This window comes from Mytilus californianus, unplaced genomic scaffold, assembly GCF_021869535.1.
Source record: "Mytilus californianus isolate M0D057914Y unplaced genomic scaffold, xbMytCali1.0.p SCAF_14, whole genome shotgun sequence".
NCBI classification, from domain to species: Eukaryota; Metazoa; Mollusca; class Bivalvia; order Mytilida; family Mytilidae; genus Mytilus; species Mytilus californianus.
In genome coordinates this window covers 35,122,735-35,147,401 of record NW_026262626.1, presented here as the reverse complement: position 1 = coordinate 35,147,401, position 24,667 = coordinate 35,122,735, and the positions used below count along the sequence as shown (strand labels likewise).

The following is a 24,667-nucleotide window of genomic DNA, read 5'->3' as shown; positions in this document are numbered from 1 at the left end:
TACTCTCAGATCTGTACTTTGTGTTTTGTTTTTTTTTGTTAGGGATGTATAAATACCCTGCCACATGTGTTCTATGTTTTCTGCTTTGTATTGATCTGATGAGTTAAGCCCTTTTCAACTGATTTTTATACGACCGCAAAAATTTTGCGGTCATATATTGGTATGACGTTGGCGTCGTCGTCGTCCGAAGACACATTAGTTTTCGCACTATAACTTTAGTTTAAGTGAATGGATCTCTATGAAATTTTACCATAAGGTTCAATACCACAAAATGAAGGTTGGGATTGATTTTGGGGGTTATGGTACCAACAGTTAAGGAATTAGGGGCCAAAAATAAGCATTTTTGTAACTTCCAGACAATAACTTGTGTGTAAGTGTATGGATCTCTCTGACATTGTACCACAAGGTTCCATATCACAAAAGGAAGGCTGGAATTGATTCTGGGGGTAATTGCCTCAAAGTTTTAGGAATTAGGGGCCAAAAAAGGGGCAAAAAACAAGCATTTTTCTAGTTTCATGACAATAACTTGTGTGTAAGTTAAGTGTTTGGATATTTCTGAAATTGTACTACAAGGTTCCATATCACAAAGGGAAAGCTGGAATTGAGTTTGGGGGTAATTGCCCGAAATGTTTAGGAATTGGGGGCCAAAAATAAGCATTTTTCTAGTTTCCAGACAATAACTTGTGTTCAAGTGTATAAATCTCTCTGAAATTGTACTGCAAGGTACATACCACAAAGGGAAGGCTGGGATTGATGATGGGGGTAATTGCCTCAATATTTTAGGAATTAGGGGCCAAAAAGGGGCAAAAAGCATTTTTCTAGTTTCAGGACAATAACTTGTGTGTAAGTGTATGGATCTTTCTGAAATTGTACTACAAGGTTCCATATCACAAAGGGAAAGCTGGGTTTGCGTTTGGGGGTAATTGCCCTAAACGTTTAGAAATTGGGGCCAAAAAGGGGCCAAAAAACACATTTTTCTAGTTTTCAGACAATAACTTGTGTTCAAGTGTATGGATCTCTCTGAAATTGTACTGCAAGGTACCATACCACAAAGGGAAGGCTGGGATTGAGTTTGGGGGTGATGAATCATAAGGGGGTTCAAAAAATTGGGGGGGGGGGGGGTTTCTTTTTTTTTCTTTTTTTCCTTTTTTTTTCTTTTAAAATTTTCCATTTTAAGTTGGTTATTTCTGATTTATATTTAAAAGCAAATGATAATGATATGGTAGGAGATACACACCAAACAGGATGTGTAAATTATTATATAATAAGTATTGTGCAATAGCAAGAAATTTTCAATTGCACAGTATTGCACAATAGCAAGAAATCTTCAATTACACAGTATTGCGCAATAGCAAGAAATCTTCAATTGCACAGCATTGCGCAATAGCAAGAAATATCCAATAGCACAATATTGCGCAATAGCAAGAAATTGTCAATTGTACAGTATTGCGCAATAGCAAGAAATATTCAATTGCGCAGTATTGTGCAAAAGAAGATACTTCGTATAAATTGCTTATTTCTTGACCAATTTCAATGGGGTTTTATTCTTGAATTCTTGGGGTTCTTTAATATGCTGAATCTAATCGTGTATTAAGTTTTTGGATTTTGGGCCCCTTTTTATACGACCGCAAGAAAATTTTTGTGGTCGTATATTGGTATGACGTTGGCGTCGGCGTCGTCGTCGTCCGGCGTCGTCGTCCGGCGTCGTCTGGCGTCGTCTGAAGACACTTGGTTTTCGCACTCTAACTTTAGTTTAAGTGAATGGATCTTTATGAAATTTTACCACAAGGTTCAATACCACAAAAGGAAGGTTGGGATTGATTTTGGGGGTTATGGTAATAACAGTAAAGGAATTAGGGGCCAAAAAGGGGCCAAAAATAAGCATTTTTGTAACTTCCAGACATAACTTGTGTGTTAGTGTATGGATCTCTCTGACATTGTACCACAAGGTTCCATATCACTAAAGGAATGCTGGGATTGATTTTGGGGGTAATTGCCTCCAAATTTTAGGAATTAGGGGCCAAAAAAGGGGCAAAAAACAAGCATTTTTCTAGTTTCATGACAATAACTTGTGTGTAAGTGTATGGATCTTTCTGAAATTGTACTACAAGGTTCCATATCACAAAGGGAAAGCTGGGTTTGAGTTTGGGGGTAATTGCCCTAAACGTTTAGGAATTTGGGGCCAAAAAACACATTTTTTTCTAGTTTCCAGACAATAACTTGTGTTCAAGTGTATGGATCTCTCTGAAATTGTACTGCAAGGTACCATACCACAAAGGGAAGGCTGGGATTGAGTTTGGGGGTGATGAATCATAAGGGGGTTCAAAAAATTGGGGGGGGGGGGGGGGTTTCTTTTTTTTTCTTTTTTTCCTTTTTTTTTCTTTTAAAATTTTCCATTTTAAGTTGGTTATTTCTGATTTATATTTAAAAGCAAATGATAATGATATGGTAGGAGATACACACCAAACAGGATGTGTAAATTATTATATAATAAGTATTGTGCAATAGCAAGAAATTTTCAATTGCACAGTATTGCACAATAGCAAGAAATCTTCAATTACACAGTATTGCGCAATAGCAAGAAATCTTCAATTGCACAGCATTGCGCAATAGCAAGAAATATCCAATAGCACAATATTGCGCAATAGCAAGAAATTGTCAATTGTACAGTATTGCGCAATAGCAAGAAATATTCAATTGCGCAGTATTGTGCAAAAGAAGATACTTCGTATAAATTGCTTATTTCTTGACCAATTTCAATGGGGTTTTATTCTTGAATTCTTGGGGTTCTTTAATATGCTGAATCTAATCGTGTATTAAGTTTTTGGATTTTGGGCCCCTTTTTATACGACCGCAAGAAAATTTTTGTGGTCGTATATTGGTATGACGTTGGCGTCGGCGTCGTCGTCGTCCGGCGTCGTCGTCGTCGTCGTACGGCGTCGTCTGGCGTCGTCTGAAGACACTTGGTTTTCGCACTCTAACTTTAGTTTAAGTGAATGGATCTTTATGAAATTTTACCACAAGGTTCAATACCACAAAAGGAAGGTTGGGATTGATTTTGGGGGTTATGGTAATAACAGTAAAGGAATTAGGGGCCAAAAAGGGGCCAAAAATAAGCATTTTTGTAACTTCCAGACATAACTTGTGTGTTAGTGTATGGATCTCTCTGACATTGTACCACAAGGTTCCATATCACTAAAGGAATGCTGGGATTGATTTTGGGGGTAATTGCCTCCAAATTTTAGGAATTAGGGGCCAAAAAAGGGGCAAAAAACAAGCATTTTTCTAGTTTCATGACAATAACTTGTGTGTAAGTGTATGGATCTTTCTGAAATTGTACTACAAGGTTCCATATCACAAAGGGAAAGCTGGGTTTGAGTTTGGGGGTAATTGCCCTAAACGTTTAGGAATTTGGGGCCAAAAAACACATTTTTTTCTAGTTTCCAGACAATAACTTGTGTTCAAGTGTATGGATCTCTCTGAAATTGTACTGCAAGGTACCATACCACAAAGGGAAGGCTGGGATTGAGTTTGGGGGTGATGAATCATAATGGGGGTTCAAAAAATTTTGGGGGGGGATTTATTTTTTTTTCCTTTTTTTCTTTTTTTCCTTTTTTGTTTCTTTTAAAATTTTCCATTTTAAGTTGGTTATTTCTGATTTATATTTAAAATCAAATAATAATGATATGGTAGGAGATACACACCAAACAGGATGTGTAAATTATTATATAATAAGTATTGTGCAATAGCAAGAAATTTTCAATTGCACAGTATTGCACAATAGCAAGAAATCTTCAATTGCACAGTATTGCGCAATAGCAAGAAATCTTCAATTGCACAGTATTGCGCAATAGCAAGAAATATCCAATAGCACAATATTGCGCAATAGCAAGAAATTGTCAATTGTACAGTATTGCGCAATAGCAAGAAATATTTAATAGCACAGGATTGTGCAAAAGAAGATACTTCCTATAAATTGCTTATTTCTTGACCAATTTCAATGGGGTTTTATTCTTGATTTCATGGGGTTCTTTAATATGCTGAATCTAACCGTGTATTAAGTTTTTGGATTTTGGGCCCCGTTTTTAAATTGGTCCACATTGAGGTCCAAAGGGTCCAAAATTAAACTTTGTTTGATTTCATCAAAAATTGAATTATTGGGGTTCTTTGATATGCCGAATCTAACTGTGTATTTAGATTCTTAAATTTTGGTTCCGTTTTCAAATTGGTCTACATTAAGGTCCAAAGGGTCCAAAATTAAACTTAGTTTGATTTTAACAAAAATTGAATTCTTAGGGTTCTTTGATATGCTGAATCTAAACATGTATTTAGATTTTTGATTATGGGCCCAGTTTTCAAGTTGGTCCAAATCGGGGTCCAAAATTAAACTTTGTTTGATTTCAACAAAAATTGAATATATGGGGTTCTTTGATATGCTGAATCTAACCATGTATTTAGATTTTTGATTTTTGGGCCCCGTTATCAACTTTGTCCACATTGAGGTCAAAAGGGTCCAAAATTAAACTTTGTTTGATTTCATCAAAAATTGAATTATTGGGGTTCTTTGATATGCCGAATCTAACCGTGTATTTAGATTCTTAATTTTTGGTTCCGTTTTCAAATTGGTCTACATTAAGGTCCAAAGGGTCCAAAATTAAACTTAGTTTGATTTTAACAAAAATTGAATTCTTAGGGTTCTTTGATATGCTGAATCTAAACATGTATTTAGATTTTTGATTATGGGCCCAGTTTTCAAGTTGGTCCAAATCGGGGTCCAAAATTAAACTTTGTTTGATTTCAACAAAAATTGAATATATGGGGTTCTTTGATATGCTGAATCTAACCATGTATTTAGATTTTTGATTTTTGGGCCCCGTTATCAACTTTGTCCACATTGAGGTCAAAAGGGTCCAAAATTAAACTTTGTTTGATTTCATCAAAAATTGAATTCTTGGGGTTCTTTGATATGCTGAATCTAACCATGTATTTAGATTTTGGAGATTGGACCATAATAGGTGAATGTCCAATTTAAAATTTTTAAGTTCTTAGACCACATTCAATCTGTGTTAGAAACCTATGCTGTGTCAAATATTTAATCACAATCCAAATCCAAAGCTGTATCAAGCTTGAATGTTGTGTCCATACTTGCTCCAACTGTTCAGGGTTCGACCTCTGCAGTCGTATCAAGCTGCGCCCTGCGGAGCATTTTATTATAGTTTGTTCTTATGCTTTGCTGTAACACCACTGTCCCAGGTTTCATTGTAGAGAGAGAAAGTAATGATTAACATCTGTCTGTTTACACTTTGAAAGAAACTCCTATAAGGTCTGTTGGCGGTCATTTTATGTAGGATATTGAGTCATAATTTATAGATTAGCATATGGACCTAACATTTCAGTTGACAACTTTTGTAACTATATGAAACCTACATTTTTTTCTGGCAGCATTTTTTTTGTATTGTAATTGTTGTTGGTCTCGGACAGAATATATGTTTGTGCGATAACTTGTTTCAGCTGTCTGTTGGGCATATATCCCATGTCTTGTTTCATTGATATTATAAAAATCTGCTCTCTAGAACTACTGGTATAACTTTTTTATAAACTTTCACATAAAAAGTTAAAGCAGACATACATGAAGCTGTACAGACACTGTATACAATAAAAGATAATTCTGAAATGGCAATAGTGGAAATCCACTTAAACACTATAGATTCATCTTTCAAAATAAAACACTCTATAGATTCATCTTTCAAAATAAAACACTCTATAGATTCATCTTTCAAAATAAAACACTCTATAGATTCATCTTTCAAAATAAAGGAGGAGGTATGAAAAGAGCTTTTTTTTACTCATTATAAAAATAATGTGGTATGATTGCCAATGAGACAACTATCCACCCAAGTTCAAATGAAGTGGATGTGAACAATTATAGGCAACCATACGGCCTTCAACAATGAGAAAAACCCATACCGTATAGTCAGCTATAAAAGGCCCCGATATGAAAAATATGAAACAATTCAATAGAGAAAACCAACAGCCTAATTTATAAAACAATTTACAAAAAACATATATGACGACATGGAAACGAAAATTGCAAATGCCAATACATTTGCATACCAAATATCATTGACTTAACATTTGTGGTTCATCTTAAACTGACCTAATCACAAACTAATACATGTAAACTAAGCAAAAGTTTGTCAATATACCATGACTGAGGGGTAATGACCAAATTTTCTCCATGGAAATGAGATGTGCTAATGCTTATACAACTGCATACCAATTATCATTGACCTACCACTAACGGTTCCCCTTAAACTGACCTAATCACAAACTAATACAAGAAAACTAAGTAAAAGTTTCAAAGTCAATAAACCATGACTGAGGGGGCTGGGCCAAATAATCTCCATGGAAATGAGATATGCCAATGCTCATAAAACTGCACACCAAATATCATTGACGTACCACTAGTGGTTCCCATAAACTGACCTAATCACAAACTAATACATGTAAACTAAGCAAAGTTTCAAAGTAAATAGACCATGCATAAGGGGGCGGGGCCAAATAATCTCCATGGTAATGAGATGTGCAAATGCTAATACAACTGCATACCAAATATCATTGACCTACCATTAGTGGTTCCCCATAAACTAGACCTAATCACAAACTAATACATTGTTGCTGCCGCCGCTGGAAACAGCATACATATGTCTCGCTTTTTGACTCTGTCAAGGCGAGACAAAAATCATGTCAGTTTTATTGATAAATAAATATTGTGATATTCTCTAGTCATTCTTAAGACAAGCATGTCATTGATGATGGCATGTTTGACATAATATAACCATAAATTTTGTTTTACCTAATCTAAATATTAATGGTAAGATTTCAAATTAACCCATTTACCCAGTTACTCAATATTTTCTTAACATTTTGCTGCAGAATATCAATATTGTTATTCTAATTTAATACACAGACTTAACTGCTTATGTTCTTGTTACTGCTATTTACTTGTATTACTTGGTTGGTCCATGAAGTTTTTCAAGACTTGTTTTTCAAGGACCTTTTACAGCTTTCAGTATTAATGTTGGAGCCCTACAGTGATTTCTCTTTTGCATCATTCTTTTCTTGATATTTTCAATATTTTCATCTCATGGCATAGAAAATGACTTAGAAATAATTTCAACAACCATATTTAGTGATTTTAATGAGAGGGAACACATATGTACAAGAATGAATAAAATAAAATGTCTATTAACTTTTCGAGATCTGTTCTTTTAATATTCTGATACTCTGTTGTTGGTCTGAGGGTAACATGGCAATTTGTTGGTCTGTAAGCTGTAACACTTGCATAATTAAGGCAGCCTACAAAAGATTTGTAAAATATAGTTTGAACCTTTATACCTGTCACAACTAGAAAATACTGAATATTCACATAAAGAAGAATTCCATTAAGGAAAAAAAACTAAATTAAATGCATGTGAGATAACAAATGAATTCTTTATGAATATGGTGCAACTAAAAAATCACACTATATGTGGTAAAACAAAATATGCCATAAGGTAATACAAAGGAAAACAAAGAATGTTTTAATTTCTTATTACTGGATACACATATAAATCTGAGAACTGAGTCCCTGATTACCAAGAACTATTTCACATATAATGTATTCTAAATCAAGAAAAAACAAACCTTTTCTTGGTCTTGTGCTGATATCTGTCCACCAGATCCAAAGTTTGAAGGTAATTGTAATCCACCAGAACCCTGATAACAAAATAAAATATTTTACAAAAATGTTATCAGTGGTTTTACTCGATGAAGTTAATTTTAAAGAAACGTTTTTAATTTGTTTAAGCTAGATAGACACTTGAATATTTATGCAAAATGACTTTTATTTTCAGCATGAGAGATATAAGTATATATACATTTAAACATGACTAAAAAATATAAGTCATCATACTTATTTACAGAAGTCTATCACATTTCAATATTTAGTGACCTGTGAAATCTGGATCAGAGAGATATCCCTAATTTGCTACATGTATTAAAAATTGCAGTTCTGAGCAATCTTTTGACATTTATAATTTGACTACATGTTCCAGAATAAGTCAAAATGTTGTTTAGACCCTAAATTACACAAATGAAGTTTTTGAGAGTGAATTTGAGTAAAGATTAAATGACTTTATAAGCAAATGACACTGGTGTGAAATAAATTCTGAGGAAAATGACTTATTCTTTCCTTTTTAATTTTACTTACCAGCAAACTACTTAAAGCACCTGCTGAAGGAGCAACTGGACGTTGTGGCATCATTCCTCTTGGAGCTTGTGGCATCATTCTTGGATCCCTCATGTCTGCTCCAGGACCTTCTGGTCTCAAAGGTCTAGGCATATTTCCCATGGGTCCTCCTACAATGGGGATATAAGTAATGCATAAAAACATCACAGATCTCATTCAACATCATTTGATCTCTGGTGGACAGTTGTCTCATTGGCATTGTCTCCTTATTTTCATTTTAGTTAACAACTTCAATGCATCCACCTAACATACAGCTACATGTATATCATGTAAAACTTTAAGACTTGCTAAACAGGAAGTGACTGCTTGGCAGATATAAAAATATCTTATACTGCACAACTCACAATATTATAAAGTTCCAATCAAAATATACAAAAGCTGAGTACTGGTAACATGCAACGAAAAAACAGGAAGTGATTGCATGGCAAATCTGAAAATCGCTTACTGGTACACATCATCTCAACATATAAAGTTTGAGACCAAACAAATCATTCCTAAAATACAAAAGATGAGTTATATAAAGAGTAAATTACAAATGGATGAAAGATCAAACAGAGGGACAAGGTAATTGCATTATAGCACCCACTCAATAGCGTAAGAGCACTCAGAGAAATGGAGTAGGGTAATAATAAGCCCAGAAACAGTTAGCATCCTTTGATTTTTCAATATCTATGAAAAAAGTCCCTTGTGTGAATAGTGTTTTTAACAGATATAGGGGTATTTGCGAAAAATACCAGTCAAGGGACTGTAAAATTTACCGAGCCGCTAGGCGAGAGAAATTTGGTCCCAAGACTGGTATTTTTCGCAAATACCCCTCCATAACATGATATATCTGTTTAATTACACCGAATAGATTTGGATTGAAACTAATTCATAAACATGTTTATGCATAATTTTGAGGATAAGAGGATATTATCATAGAACTGTGGGAATTATACATGTACTAATACGTGTTAGCTCGCTTTTTTATGTAACGTCATATCAGAAAAATTTTGCTCGAGAGGGTAAAAAAGGAATATCCAAAATGGCAAATACCATGGTATTTGAGGCAAATTCACCGGCAGTGGTGAAAAACAGTCAAATTCGTTTGAAATGAGGAAAAAATATTAGAATATGCGAAAAATACACTAGCTATCAACCAATCAAAATCTGGCTTTCTTATATAAGGTGCAATTATACTTTAAATTTTGGTCATGAATTTTAAGGTACAGTAGTGATTGGTCCAGTTGAAAAGGTAAAAAATGAGTACATGTGAAGCTGTCAAATTGAATTCAAGACTAGTCCAGTCATTCTACCACAAAAAAATCACCTGACCATAAACAAATTGCAACAAAAAACTGGAGGCTCTCAAGAGCCTGTGTCCCTCACCTGTATTTACTGATGCTTTGAAAATCATGTAAAATACGGTTAAAATCATAATTAATAGTATTAGATATTAGATATTATAATGATATCTAAGATAATAACAAAAAACTGCAAAATTTCTGTAAAATTAATAACTCAGGGGCAGCAACCCAACAACGGGTTGTCAGATTAGTCTGAAAATTTCAGGGCAGATAAATCTAAATCTGATGAACATTTTTGCCACCTGTCAGATTTGCTCTAAATGCTTTAGTTTCAGAAAAAAACAAAAACTGCATTTTTACCCCTATGTTCTATTTTCAACCATGTCGGCCATGATGGTTGGAAGGCGGGGTCATCGGACAAATTTTTTAAACTAGAAACCCTAATAATGATTATGGCCAAGTATGGTTAAATTTGTCTCAGTAGTTTCAGAGAAGAAGATTTTTGTAAAAGATTACAAAAATTTACGAAAAATTGTTAAAAATTGACTATAAAGGGCAATAACTCCTAAAGGGGTCCACTGACAATTTTGGTCATGAAGACTTATTTGTAGATCTTACTTTGCTGAACATTATTGCTGTTTACAGTTTATCTCTATCTATAATAATATTCAAGATAATAACCAAAAACTGCAAAATTTCCTTAAAATTACCAATTCAGGGGCAGCAACCCAACAACGGGTTGTCAGATTTGTCTGAATATATAGACAGATAGATCTTGACCTGATAATCAGTTTTACCCTATGTCAGATTTACTCTAAATGCTTTGGTTTCAGAGATATAAGCCAAAATCTACATTTTACCCCTATGTTCTATTTTTAGCCATTGCGGCCATCTTGGTTGGTAAGCGGGGTCATCGAACACACTTTTTAAACTAGATGCCCTAATGATGATTGTGGCCAAGTTTGGTTAAATTTGGCCCAGTGGTTTCAGAGGAGAAGATTTTTGTAAAAGCTAACGATGACGCCGGACGCCAAGTGATGAGAAAAGCTCACTTGGCCCTTTGGGCCAGGTGAGCTAAAAATTTTGACTCAATTCAAAGGCTGATAGGCCCTCTATCACATATCAAAAGTCTTGCAAAACCTGAAGTGCCATTACAGCAAAATGCATCTTTGACTAGCTTGCTTGCTAGGTGAACCGTGAAGTCATTATTAGGTAAGGTATCCTACCCTCCTTTCAGAGTAGTCTAGTCCTACAGACAGATAGATTGGTTATCTGTCAGACTAGTCTACTATTAAGGGGGGAAGTATACCTAACTTAATAATGACTTCATGGTTCAGCTAGCAAGCAAGCAAGCTAACCAAACATATTACCTTTACCTATACACTCAATGCATTTTGCTGTAACAGCATTTTTGGGTCAGAAATACAAAATTTTCTCAAAAAAAACAAACATTTTTGTTGGGTTCGTTAAAATTTTTTTATCCATATCTGCAATAAATTCTGCTGTAATTATTTTAACATATTTCATAGATTGGCTAGACTAGACACACTTAACATAACATTAAATATAAAAATAAGAAGATGTGGTATAATTCCCAATGAGACAACTCTCCACCAGAGACCAAATGTCATAGAAGTTAATGTCTTTATTTTTAGTTAGAGCTAATGAAGTTTTCTATAATTTTTAAATAATTTGTCTCAAAAGAAGCACACTATACTGTAAAAATCTTTGAGAATTTTTTTTAATTTGCATGTATTTTCTCAAAGAAATGCACTACCAAATAACTGTGTTCATGGGCCAATAGTAATTGATATTTACCCATCATTGCTCTCATGGGTCCACCTAAATCTGGAGTCGGTTGAAGCCCTGGAATACCTGGCATGCCTGGTAGGCCTGGTAGACCTGGTATACCCATCCTTGATCCTAATCCACCCATGACTGGCTGCATTGGTAGGGGCATACTCATAGCTGCAGCCATACTTTGAGGAATAGAAGTCTGCGGCCTTATTCCTTACAATAAAATAAGTTTGCTGCATTAACAAAACTTACAAATACAAATTATTCATCTACTTTCACAATAACTTAAGCTAATGCTTGGTTATAAAGCAATAGATATTGATAATACCATTTCTCACAATCTTGTATAGATAATCTAGCTCAGACATACTTCATGTACTGTCATTATTTTGCACAGTTAGTTCATCACTATAAAGTTTCCCGATTTTTTGCCCTTTCATTAAGAATTGTTAATTGAACTTGGCAGAAATAATAATAATAATAATAATAATAATGATATCTTTATTTAAATATGTGTATTGATATCTAACAGAAAAGATCTTAAATCTTGCTGTATATACATTTTGTAGTAAATGTTGCTCCTTAAAACAAATACTGGTAAAAATGCAGATGAATCAGTTTAGGTAATAATTAACAGGTACATGCCTTTATAAATATCTGCCAAATGACCCAATTGGTTCACCAATCCCGTAATTTACAGGTATATTATACATACCAGCCAAATGACCCAATTGGTTCACCAATCCCGTAATTTACAGGTATATTATACATACCAGCCTACTGACCCATCATCATTCCTGTAATTTACAGGTATATTATACATACCAGCCAACTGACCCATTTGGTTCATCATTCCTGTAATTTACAAGTATATTATACATACCTGCCAACTGACCCATTTGGTTCATCATTCCTGTAATTTACAGGTATATTAAACATACCTGCCTACTGACCCATTTGGTTCATCATTCCTGTAATTTACAAGTATATTATACATACCTGCCAACTGACCCATTTGGTTCATCATTCCTGCAATTTACAACTGACCCATTTGGTTCACAATTCCCATAATTCACAGGTATATCATACATACCTGATAACTAACCCATTTGGTTCACCATTCCCGTATTTCACAGGTACATTATACATACCTGCCTACTGACCCATTTAGGTCACCCTTCCTGTAATTTACAGCTGACCCATTTAGTTCACCATTCTCGTAATTTACAGGTATATTATACATACCTGCCTACTGACCCATTTGGTTCATCATTCCTGTAATTTACAAGTATATTATACATACCTGCCTACTGACCCATTTTGTTCACCATTCCTGTAATTTACAGGTATATCATACATACCTGCCCACTGACCCATTTTGTTCACCATTCCTGTTATTTACAGGTATGTTATACATACCTGCCTACTGACCCATTTTGGTTCACAATTCCCGTAATTTACAGGTATATTATACATACCTGCCTACTGACCCATTTTGTTCACCATTCCCGTAATTTACAGGTATATCATACATACCTGCCCACTGACCCATTTTGCTCACCATTCCCGTAATTTACAGGTATGTTATACATACCTGCCTACTGACCTATTTGGTTCATCATTCCTGTAATTTACAGGTATATTATACATACCTGCCTACTGACCCATTTGGTTCATCATACCTGTAATTTACAGGTATATTATACATACCTGCCTACTGACCCAATTGGTTCACCATTCCCGTAATTTACAGGTATATCATACATACCTGCCCACTGACCCATTTTGTTCACCATTCCCGTAATTTATAGGTATGTTATACATACCTGCCTACTGACCCTTTTTGGTTCACCTTTCCTGTAATTTACAGGTATATTTAACATACCTGCCAACTGACCCATTTGGTTCACCATTCCTGTACTTTACAGGTATATTATACATACCTGCCTACTGACCCATTTGGTTCACCATTCCCATAGTCTACAAGTTTATTATACATACCTGCTAACTAACCCATTTGGTTATTTTGAGTAAATAAAAAATGTTTAAATTGAACCCATTTGGTTCTTATTTCTGTAATTTACAGGTCTATTATACATACCTGCCAACTGACCCATTTGGTTATTTTGAGTAAATAAAAAATGTTTAAATTGAACCCATATGGTTCTTATTTCTGTAATTTACAGGTATATTATACATACCTGCCAACTGACCCATTTGGTTCATCATTCCTGCTACACCAGCAGCTGTACTCATAGTTCCAGGCTAAAATGACCAAAAGAAGATGTCAAATAAAAAGACACAGTTAAAAAATGCTCCTCACTATTTTAAGAAAGTAGTTTTTAATTCCAAGCAGTGAGTAAGTGGCAGAGTAAAAAATGAAACTCATTATAAACAATAACTGTAGAATCTCTATATTTCTAACAAAACAAGCTTCTGTAATCATTCTTTTACATTTAATTAAGGTAACTTTAATAGGTAAAGATGTTTTGGTGTTACTGTAGGAGGTAAAACATGTATGCAAGTAACTGGAAAATTATATCTAAATCTTTTTGATTTGAAAAAAAACAATTGCAAATGAAATGACATTTGGTATATTAAACACACAATAACTCATGTCTGACTTACCTGGGCAGCCAATGCTGTTGAAGCAGAACTAGCTGCTGATGATGCTGGTGGAATCTGATTTTGATCTCTGTGTAACATTGCCTATAATATTATCAGATTGACTTATATTCTGTAGCTAAATAAGTTTAGACTTCACAAGATCAGATAATGAAAAACATTGAATGAAATACTGATTTTTATACACATATACTGCTCATCTTTGAAGATAGTATAACATCCTGGATATTAACCTTTGTGTAAAACTGTTTCTCAATTCACTTTATCTGGGGTTTTCTATGTTCTTATCTCTCTGCCAATTTCTGTTCTATTTCTGTTTTTCTTTATAATAAATAGGCAATTTATCATCAAAAGTTTTCTTTTATTCAAATAAAATTTCTGACACCTATTTGTGTGTTCAATTTTCATACCAGAATTATACCAGGTCTAGACCAGCATTGCTGCATGCAATTGATTACAGTAACAGGTGTACTGAAGCATATCTGATGAAGATGATAACTATATTCAATTGGACTTTCAAATAATGTACTTTCATTGAGGTAATGTTAAGGCATGAAAATGTTTGAATATGATAATTTATTTAGCTGAACAATTATTGTATTTCTGAAAAGGTTTGAAATGTTCCTTGTGTTGTAAAATTGCAAACTATCACAAAAAAGGATGTGGCTGCACAACAGAGGTAAAAATTGCTAACAGAATTCAACTGAACATTATCAAGCTCCATACCAAATACAGTAGACTCCACCTAATCGGATATCGGCTAAACGAATATATCGGCTATTGTAATATTATTTCAAAACACCAAACCCTTCCCTATATGTTTAATGTTAATTTTATCGTGTAATCGAATATCGGATATAAGAATATATCGGCAAATCGGATAAGAATATTCAGGTCATTTTGTTCAAAACCATGCACAATCGGATATTTTCAATGTTTTTCTGACAGGAAATGGACCCGGAAGTTACGAATTTACAATCTTGCAGACAAGAAGATTTTGTTTTTACTAAATAAAAGGAACTATTTCTTAATAAATTGTTATCTTTAATCATTGCCTTCCTATGTCATGTGAATTAGATGCCCTTTTACTTCAAATGGTTTGAATTTATTTATAAAATATGCAAGACTCAGTTGACAAGTTGACGTTGCTGTTTGGAGAATTTTGATTAACTCTAAATGTTCACAGAATCAGAAATATAATATAAACTGAATGTACCTCCTTCTGAATAATTTATTACAATATAAATATAAATCCCTTTTGACAAGAGAAATCTGACTTTTGTCAGATATATTTTTTTCACATGTGCAAAAGTAACCACATGTCATGGACGCCATTTTGGATGTTTACAAATTTGTGAGAAAGCCTCTAGAACTATGACCTAAATATAAATAGTCTTCAGAAAACATAAACTTTATGCAATAATATTTTATCAATCATGATGATTTTCATAAATTTAAATTTGATTATTTAAAGAAATAAAATTATAACAAATACGATTTTAGTTTGGAGATTCTACACAGACATGCTTAGATCTATTTATAGCCAAATTAGTTTACCTGTGTGATAATGTAAATAATGGATATTAATTTGCTTACAAAACAAATAAAGACAAACTATGGATGGTAGATAATAATTCACATAAATATTTCAAGACATTTGATTTATTTTAATAAATAAAGGATTTAAAAACTGCAAACAAATTTAATCATTACATAATCAGCTGATAATTTTTTACACAAACATCGTGGTGATGTAACTGATAAAAATCACTCCATCAATCCTCCAGCCCTTTCACATATTTAGCAATTGTCAGGGTTAGTAACATCTCAGGATTATATCTACTCATTATTGCAGAATATTCAATGAATATACATTCATCGTCTAATTGAATATATCGGGTAATCGGATATTTTTAGCTGACATTTTGGGTATCCGATTTGCCGGAGTCTACTGTATAAAATTATTCCCTTTCATAGAAGCCAAGAAATTATTGATGAAAATCTTCAGTGTACAATGACTGTTGTAAAATATAAAGCTTATCAGTACATCAAACAGGAAGTGACTATTGACAAAAGTTTTCTACCAAAGGTCTTTAAGACTGACTGACCTGTAGAGCGGTTGGCGGCACATGTAAAAAAAATGCTTGAACTGTTGATAGCTAGAATGAAATTAAACCGTAAGGCAGTTCACAATAACATGCTGTTAAAAATTTTCTCAAAAATACTTAAGTTTTCAAATCCATTTCTATGAAAAGAATATAGTGATTTATTTACCATGGCGACTTGTGGATCTACAATTTTCATGACTATCTGGGCCTGTAACAAAGCATAAGCCAACTGTGGATTCTGTAGTAACATATTTCTGGCTTCTGTTGGATTATTCTGGATACACATCTATAAATATAGAGTTCTAATACTTAATGAGCAATTATTCAACATGGAATGAAGTTTTTTAACCTTTCGCATATGTTTTCAATTTGTAACGATTCATGATTCATCAAAATGTATCAAATTCTACTTGTGGATGAATGTAGGTAAACATGCAGACACTTTTATTACGTAACTTGTTCTATCCTCCTACATTATATCAAATTTTTCAATAATTTTTGCACTGGATAAACCAGCATTGCGAATGATTGCAAAGCTATTTCCAGCAATAGGATCTCTTACAATAACACATGTATGTAAAAAACTTTCTGCAGTGTTCAAACATTAAGAAAAGAAATGCTGAGTTATAAAAAGGAAATAAAACACTATTTATCATACTTTCATTTGCTTCATTAGTTCAAACATCTGTTCTGGAGGTAGACTAGCAACAGCTTTTGATATGGCCTCTGGTGCTTTTTCTGCTTCAACTGGTTCACCATAAGGACTCTGGAAAAAAAAAAAAATGTTGTTCATTTCCTAGAGCATTTTATGATTTCACAATTGTATTACCTCAGTGATGTCTGTTTATTTATTTCTATGTCGGTGTATTCCCTGTGATTAAATCTTGCTGGTCAGTCTTACTGGTAGAAAATTCAGTTTACAAGGTACTGACCTTTGGTCACTAATCATAGACAAAATTATCACATGCCAATGCAAATAAAACTGCATATTAATTATCATTGACTTGTCATGTATGGTTCCCCTTTAACTGACCTTTTCACAAGCATGTAAACAATGCAAAATTTTCTAAGAGTCAAGAAACCATGACTGAGAGGACAGGGCCATATAACCTCCATGAGAATGAGATGTGCTAATAAAAGCAAATTAAACAGCATACCAAATACTAACTATTAGTATTTCACCTTATACTGACCTAATCACAAACTTTAACATGTAAACTATGAATAGGTTTCGAGTCAATAAACCACGACTGAATGGGGCAGGGCTAAACCATCTCAAGGCAGATAAGATATGTCAATGGTTATATATCACCCTTAGTTGTTTCTCTTAAACTGACCTAATCACAAACTTTAACAAATTGTTGAATCCACTGACAAAGACAGCAGAACCAGCATGCCAAAGTCTTGCCTCAGCAACCTTTGCAAGACAAGACAAAAACTGACTGATTGCAAAACATTGAGCAACAAATGCCATTTCATTTTCCATGTAAAGATGTCATACAAACCTCCATGATAGGTCCACCTATAGCATGTTGCATTCCTTTCATTTCATCTCTGTTTTGTTCTCCTGCAGCTACCCCAACCCTCAGGGGACGTCCATTAAAGTCATAGTTGTTCAGATTTCTCATGGAACTTTGAGCTGTCTCAATGTCTTGATATTCACAGAAGCCATATCCTTTAGGCTTGCCAGTCTCTCTATCATACACTAACCTGAAATAAACAATTATATTTGCAAAAAAAGACATTTAAGTATTTAATAATGATATACTTCACATACAAATATAATAAATATGTTGACAGGGATTTGCAAGAAAAAAGTCTTATTAATGATCTATAAGTAGAATGGGAAATCTGAAACAACTAACAATAATGAATTTAACAATGTGGCAGATTTTAATCAATGATAAAAGACAAAGTGTTCACGAGAGACTCTGTATTTCTATTTAGTTTAAGGAAAAAGTTAATTTGTCACAGGCAATCAGAAAAACGTTAATGTCTAACTTGCAAGTTTGTGTTTTTAAAAGAATTTTGATTCTGCAAATTATTATAATAAAATAAAAAAAAATCAAGATATAAACAGTTCACCAAAGTTTCATGAAAACTGCTCAAAGCGTTTTTGAGTTATTGTCCAACATAATGATGACGGACGGATGGACGGAAGGACAGACAACGGTATACCATAATACGTCCCGTAAACGGGCGTATAAAAAGGATTGTGTCTGCATTCCTACAGATCATGTAAATGGATTGACAAAGGAATATTAGGGATGTTATGTAGGTGTTTTAATACATGAAAGGTGTAACTTAGCCTTCATAAAATTAATAAAATTGAGAATGTAAATGGGGAATATGTCAAAGAGACAAAAACCCGACCAAAGAGCACAAAACAGCCCAAGGCCACCAATGGGTCTTCAACACAGCAAGAAAATCCCGCATCCAGAGGCGGGCTTCAGCTGGCCCCTAAATAAAAATATGTACTAGTTCAGTGAAAATGGATGTCTGACAGCCACACTAAACTCCGAAACATATACCTTAGAATACTTACCTTATGCTGATATGTTCCTTAGTTGGTATTTCTGCGAGGCAATACATGTAATAATTTGGACAGTCAAGTGGTTTTACCTTTCCGACTGGTGAAATTTTTAAACTTGTACAATTGGACACGTTGCATAAAATCTAAGGATAAAACCTTGCTTGTAAATCATTTTTCCTTTTTATATGTCACTGCTTTATTGCCAATCCTTTAGTTGTTAATCATCATGCATAAGCATGAACATTACATCTTTTACCCTTTTATGTTGTAATGTGTAATATAATTATAAATATACAAAATAAATATACATGAAGCATTTACCTCACCAACGTAGATAATCTTAATTTAATAATCATCTATTATATTCTTACCTAAAACTAACAACAGGTCCAGCTTGAGCAAAAATTTCTTTCAATTTTTCTTCTGTAGCTTCATATGGAATGTTTCCAACTGAAATTATGAACAAAAATACATGTATATAGTAAAATCTAAAATATTTTACTGAAGCTATTATATACACATGTATAATTTATAACTTCCTGTTTTGTTAAACAGCAAAATGAAAGTAACATAAACTGAAAGACAATCATAGATAGTTTAGGCTATCTAACTACTAGCTTATCCATTCTGTCCATCTAATAGAGTGAACATGCTTTTTCTTTTGTTTTATCGCCAAACTTAACAAATACAATCAAATAATATAAACAGCATTTGTATTCAACAAAGAAAACAAATCTTGACTGTTGAAGGATGGAAAGAAACATCTTCATGAGCTGTGGTCATGGTACTGGTAGTATTTATTTTGGTTGTGTTGTGTTGTTGGATTGCTTTCTAATTGATGTATAATTCATATCTCCTTTAATCATGTTAATACATCAAAATTGGTCTTTACAATGTTTGAAAAAAATTTGAACCAGTCCAGTGTGCCATTTTGTTTTTAATTCTGTTTTTAATTTCTTTTGCTTTTGTCATGTTTGTAACTAAAGACAATCCAACTAAGGTAACCAGCCCATGAACAAGTTCAAGGAATTTCGTCACAACACTTTGTGACATGAAAATGGTTACTTTCTTCTTTGATACAGGTCCTGTTAACTGACAATGAATCATTGTAAGCATGGAACATCATCAAATTAAATTTGTGCTATATTCTTTATAAATGCAACAATAATACTAAAGTAACATTTATTTTTATCTAAAAAGTTAAACACACATTTCTCAATTCTGGATGTTGACTGAAAATAGGGTTAAAGATGACCAGAAGTTCTGTTTTACATCATTCTGAGTAAAAGTAAATTTTAACCAGCATTCTGAGAGTATCATGAGTATTGCATGGCAATACATAGTCCCTTATCGGTTAAGAATTCATTGTACTGGAACAAAAGGCTAATTATATATATATAACTTGATCTATAACTTGTCATGATGTAAACTATATAATAAAAATATCAAGTCAATATCTTCAAGCATGATGAAAAAAAGTGTGGAAAACTGATTATTTGAGTGAATTTTTATAAGTCCAAGGACCATAACACTGCACAAAATCATCAGACCGGAACAAAATTCCAACTTGATCTGTAACTTGTCATGATAAAACTATATACATTTGTACCAACCATTAAATCAATATCTTCAAGCATGACAAAAAAAGTGCGGAAAAATGATTATTTGAGTGAATTTTCTAAGTCCAAGGACCATAACTCTGCACAAAATCATCAGACTGGAACAAAATTCGAACTTGATCTGTAACTTATCATGATAAAACTATACACCATATTTCAAATCAAAATCTTCAAGCACGAAGATAAAAAATGTGGAAAACTTATTTGCCGGACTGACGGATGGACAAGACAAGACAAGACAAGACAGAGTGCAAACCTAAAGTCCCCTTCAGACTTGAACAAACAAATGAAAAGATAAAATAAAACATACAACTATATTCATGGTAAAGAATTTGTATCAATTTATGTTATATTATTGCATGTTTATTAAAAAAAAAAATTTAATTTACCAAACATCATGCATATGTATAATATCTATTTAAGAAAAGAAGTTTATTAGGTCCTCATCATAATGATCTCATCATTTGATAATTGTTTCTTCAAATGGATCAGTCTGTTCCAAAAACTTTTCAAAGCACTAGCCCATCGGGCTAGTTGAATAAAAAAAATTACTAGCCCGAATTGATGTTTACTAGACCTGAAAAATGTGTGTCACTGGTGAGGATCACGAAGTGATCCGAACCTTCTAGGAGGGTTTGGGGGCATGCCCCCCAAGAAAATTTTGGAAAATTAGATGTAAAATCCAGCATTCTGAGGTTACATTTTTGTATCTGTAAGTGAATATAACTTATCAAAAATTGTTGTTTTTTTCTCCAGGTCAAATGTAAAATTCTCATTTTCTTCAATAAAAAATTAGAATAGTTCTTTTGCAAAACTCGTACCATTTCAAGTAAAAAGACATTTTAAGCACTAGTAAATTATTACTCAACTTAGGGATTGTTACTTTTTGGGGGAAAAATTCCCTCATTGTCATTGATGGATGATCCCAACCAGTTTAAAATTAGGCACTGGCTACGGTTACATGGAAATGTAACAATAATATAAAAATTATTGTTACATTGGAGACTAATTGCCGGAATGCAGGGTTGGGTAAGGAACCGATTAATTACGAATGTAACAATAATATTTGGGTCTACGGTTACATTGCGTTATTGTTACATTAATGCACTGCAATGTACGATGGGAATAGTAATAAATATGTATTAAAATAAAACTTGAAAACTTTTATTTGATATTTACAATATTGCATACAATATTTTGATTTTTTTATTTACAATGACAGTTTCTACAAATCCAGTATGTTGTTTTTGGAGCATGAAACCACTCTAAGCAGCCATCACAAACCAGTGATACGGCAATGTGCACGCTCTATATTGCATACCGTACAATTCCATTCTGCATTTTCCCTTTATGAAGTTTAAGAAACTTTCAATGTCTGAATGCCATGCTTCAGGTGAAAAATATTTTGTTACTCTTGCGATGTTTACATTTTCGTCCAATATTTTTTTTGGAAGCATGTTAGGTTGTTTAAATACAAGTTAATTGTGAAAGCAATTAATGTTGACATTTGCCGACAGATTGAAATTGGTGGAAACAGTGTTTTCATCTTCAGAGTCCAGATATTTTGTGATCTTATCAGTCGTGACAGTACATGCTCTATTGAACAGTTCATTAAGTATTCAAGTGATATTCGCTGAATAATATTATTATTATTAATATTATCTAGTACATATCGAAGAATTAAGCAACATAACTATAGAAGGTTTAAGTTTCATAAATCTATCATACATTGCAGTCTTTAATGTAACAATAACGCAATGTAACCGTAGACCCAAATATTATTGTTACATTCGTAATTAATCGGTTCCTTACCCAACCCTGCATTCCGGCAATTAGTCTCCAATGTAACAATAATTTTTATATTATTGTTACATTTCCATGTAACCGTAGCCAGTGCCTTAAAATTATTCCTAATATTCTTTCATATTTTTGTTAGTCTTAACAAGGATTCTTAAATGTCAAAGTTTAGTTTAAATTCTCTGGCACTTCTTTTTGATCTGGAAGGGGCCTTCATTTCTGTATTCTTTATTTTTTATGCTATTTTTCTCAATTCTTTATGTTTTATCAATTTTTTTCTAAACAAATATTCTTTATGTTTTTTGCCCATTATTCTCTATTCTATAAACCCCTATCAACACCCTCTTTATTGTCACTTTCGCCGTTAATTTTGACTTTTGTTTAAAATAATAAAATGCCTAGATCGTTTTCTGCATAGGTTTTTTAAACTCAAAACTCGAAACTTCTCCGGTTATTCATGAAGGCATTTTCAACTTTTCAATGTTTTACCTGGGATAGCCCCCTGTTTCCATTTCAGAATCGAATGAGATCGAATCCTTGATTGTTTGTTTACATTGAGTGGTATTTATAGATTGTGTTTATTGTTTTTTACTCGATTTCATTGGTGATTGGGTATATCGCGTTGACGACTGGTTCCAATGAAGGGGAAACACCCGTATATAATTAAATAGGGATACCAGTTAACGGAAGAAAACAAGGTCGGCGACAAATTTGTAACTTGTTTTTCATAGATTCAATAAAATACCGGCTACAATTTCGCAAACGATTTCAGATGTTCACAAGACCGGTCGGGCAAACACCAGTGCTTCTGCACAAGTCCGATGAGATTTTTACTAGACAGGGGCTTCGGGCTACTGCTTAATGTCGCAGACTGATGGATCTATTTTTTTTTTATCCACAAGTAACATTGTTTATTTTCTAATTTTCTTCTTCCAGTAAGCAGTAAACTGGTTAATTATCCTTGCCTCATTCTATTTTCTAATATCAAATATATGTTAATCAAGCACTTAACATAATAAAGTCAAAGGTCAACATTAATTTTTGTTGTCGTAACCAAGTGTAAAGTTAGAAACAGTCTTCTATCCTTGCGTTTCACAGTCATTGCAAACATTATGACAAAATTACTTTTCGTTAAATAATATTCCTTTTCAAAAACAAACTTCTGTCAAAACAATTAATTTAATTATGTTAAGAACATTATGATATAGTGTGGCCAAATGGTTTTAGAGGCAGAACTTCTTGAAAATGCCCATCAGCAGATATACAGATCGTGTTACTTTACTTTCTGTTTCAGTTAAGTATTCTTGTTATACTTTTTTTCTGTCAATTTTTCAGGAGAAATTATAAGTTAACCCTTTCGCCGATGAGTCACGCTTCAGCAGCTGACGATGAGTCCCGTTTTATTGACATTAATTATGAAGATCTCCTACTTGAGTTATAGTAGCCAGGGAAGCCATCGTCTCAGAGTAGCTTCTGTCTGGGCAGCTATCGGTGAAAGAGTTAAGGTATATGTGCTAATATAAAAATAAGATGTGGTATAATTGCAGTGCTGTCAAGTCTGGCATAAATCGCAATTTGCATGAGACTCATGCATTTTCATGCTTACTGTTTTTTTCTCTTTGATCTTTACAATTTTTGCCAAATCTCACACATAATTGCTTCATGAAAACTTGATAGCCCTGTAATTGCCAATACAACAAATCTCCACCAGAGACCAAATGACATAGAAGTTAACAACCATAGGTCACCGTACGGTTTTCAACAATGAACAAAACCCAAGTTCATACAAATTTGTAGCAATACAATGACAATGTATCATGTATAGGAGACAACAATGTCAATGGAATGAGTAAAGGGGAGACAATCGAACATTAGCAGTTGTTTCTCTATTTCAGTGGTGATCAGTAGTTCATGTGGAAATAAGCTAATTAAGATGATTTCACATTTTTTTCAAATTACCAAAAACAGATCTATTAGCCCTTTCTTGAGCTGTTAACGGAGGTGGCATTAACTGAGTGTTTTGTTGCATGGGGGCCGCCATCTTCAAATTTATCCTTTAAATCGTGTTTATCAAAAATAGTAATACATATCTGATCAATAAATTTGTAGTATCTTCTTTATATACGAATAATATAAGAGTTAAATATTGCAACAACTTAAGGGTTAGGTATCACATCTAAAAATATATTTTCTTTTATTTCTGTTAGAGATTTTAAATCTTAACTGCGTTTGTTGATAAACTAATTTTCTTAACAATCCAAGCCTTTATTTGCCCCAGATTTTAAAAATCCTTGCTAGATGTAAATCTTTGACCTCCAGCGTTCTCTTAGGAAAGTTCATAAGATGGCAAGCTTAACATGGTCAAAATATTTCATGAGGTGAAAAAAGTTCCATACCAATTTTATTCTATGAAACAAATAAAATAATCAAGACCTTTTGAGTCAATAATGAATATTTAAGGTTCCCCAAAAGCCTGAAAAAGAACTATTGACACATAATTCATAAATATACAATGTATCCTCTGTAAAATAGGTACATATCTGCTTCTGCTTCTGCTTCTGCCAGATAATGGCCACAATCAACAAACTGATTATACTGCCATGGTTTGGTGC

The 24,667-nt window shown here is 33.3% G+C and overlaps 1 protein-coding gene and 1 long non-coding RNA gene across 2 annotated transcripts; one reads left to right on the top strand and one right to left on the bottom strand.

The window, feature by feature from the left end:
- Positions 1 to 61: 61 nt before the first annotated feature.
- LOC127724795 (uncharacterized) lies at positions 62 to 7,257 on the top strand. The gene is made up of 2 exons (XR_007992702.1): positions 62 to 256; positions 3,025 to 7,257. It is a non-coding gene; the product is annotated as an uncharacterized LOC127724795 (long non-coding RNA).
- On the bottom strand, positions 7,175 to 24,110 carry LOC127724701 (cleavage stimulation factor subunit 2-like). The gene is made up of 11 exons (XM_052231773.1): positions 24,015 to 24,110; positions 19,011 to 19,089; positions 17,612 to 17,816; positions 16,765 to 16,872; positions 16,273 to 16,392; positions 14,002 to 14,082; positions 13,575 to 13,638; positions 11,395 to 11,586; positions 8,252 to 8,400; positions 7,687 to 7,758; positions 7,175 to 7,359 (listed from the first exon to the last, which is right to left on the bottom strand). Exons 1-11 carry the CDS (start codon positions 24,094 to 24,096, stop codon positions 7,249 to 7,251), a joined length of 1,263 nt encoding a protein of 420 aa, XP_052087733.1. The 5' UTR covers positions 24,097 to 24,110; the 3' UTR covers positions 7,175 to 7,248.
- Positions 24,111 to 24,667: the final 557 nt, after the last annotated feature.

Bases quoted from the DNA above. Each gene is read 5' to 3' on its own strand.
- LOC127724701 (XM_052231773.1), bottom strand. From the start codon at position 24,096: ATGGCGGCCCCCATGCAACAAAACACTCAGTTAATGCCACCTCCGTTA. The intron at 13,639-14,001 runs GTAAGTCAGACA...TGGTCATTTTAG, and splicing joins CAACAGCATTGGCTGCCCAG to CCTGGAACTATGAGTACAGC. The intron at 8,401-11,394 runs GTAAATATCAAT...TCCCCATTGTAG, and splicing joins ACCCATGAGAGCAATGATGG to GAGGACCCATGGGAAATATG.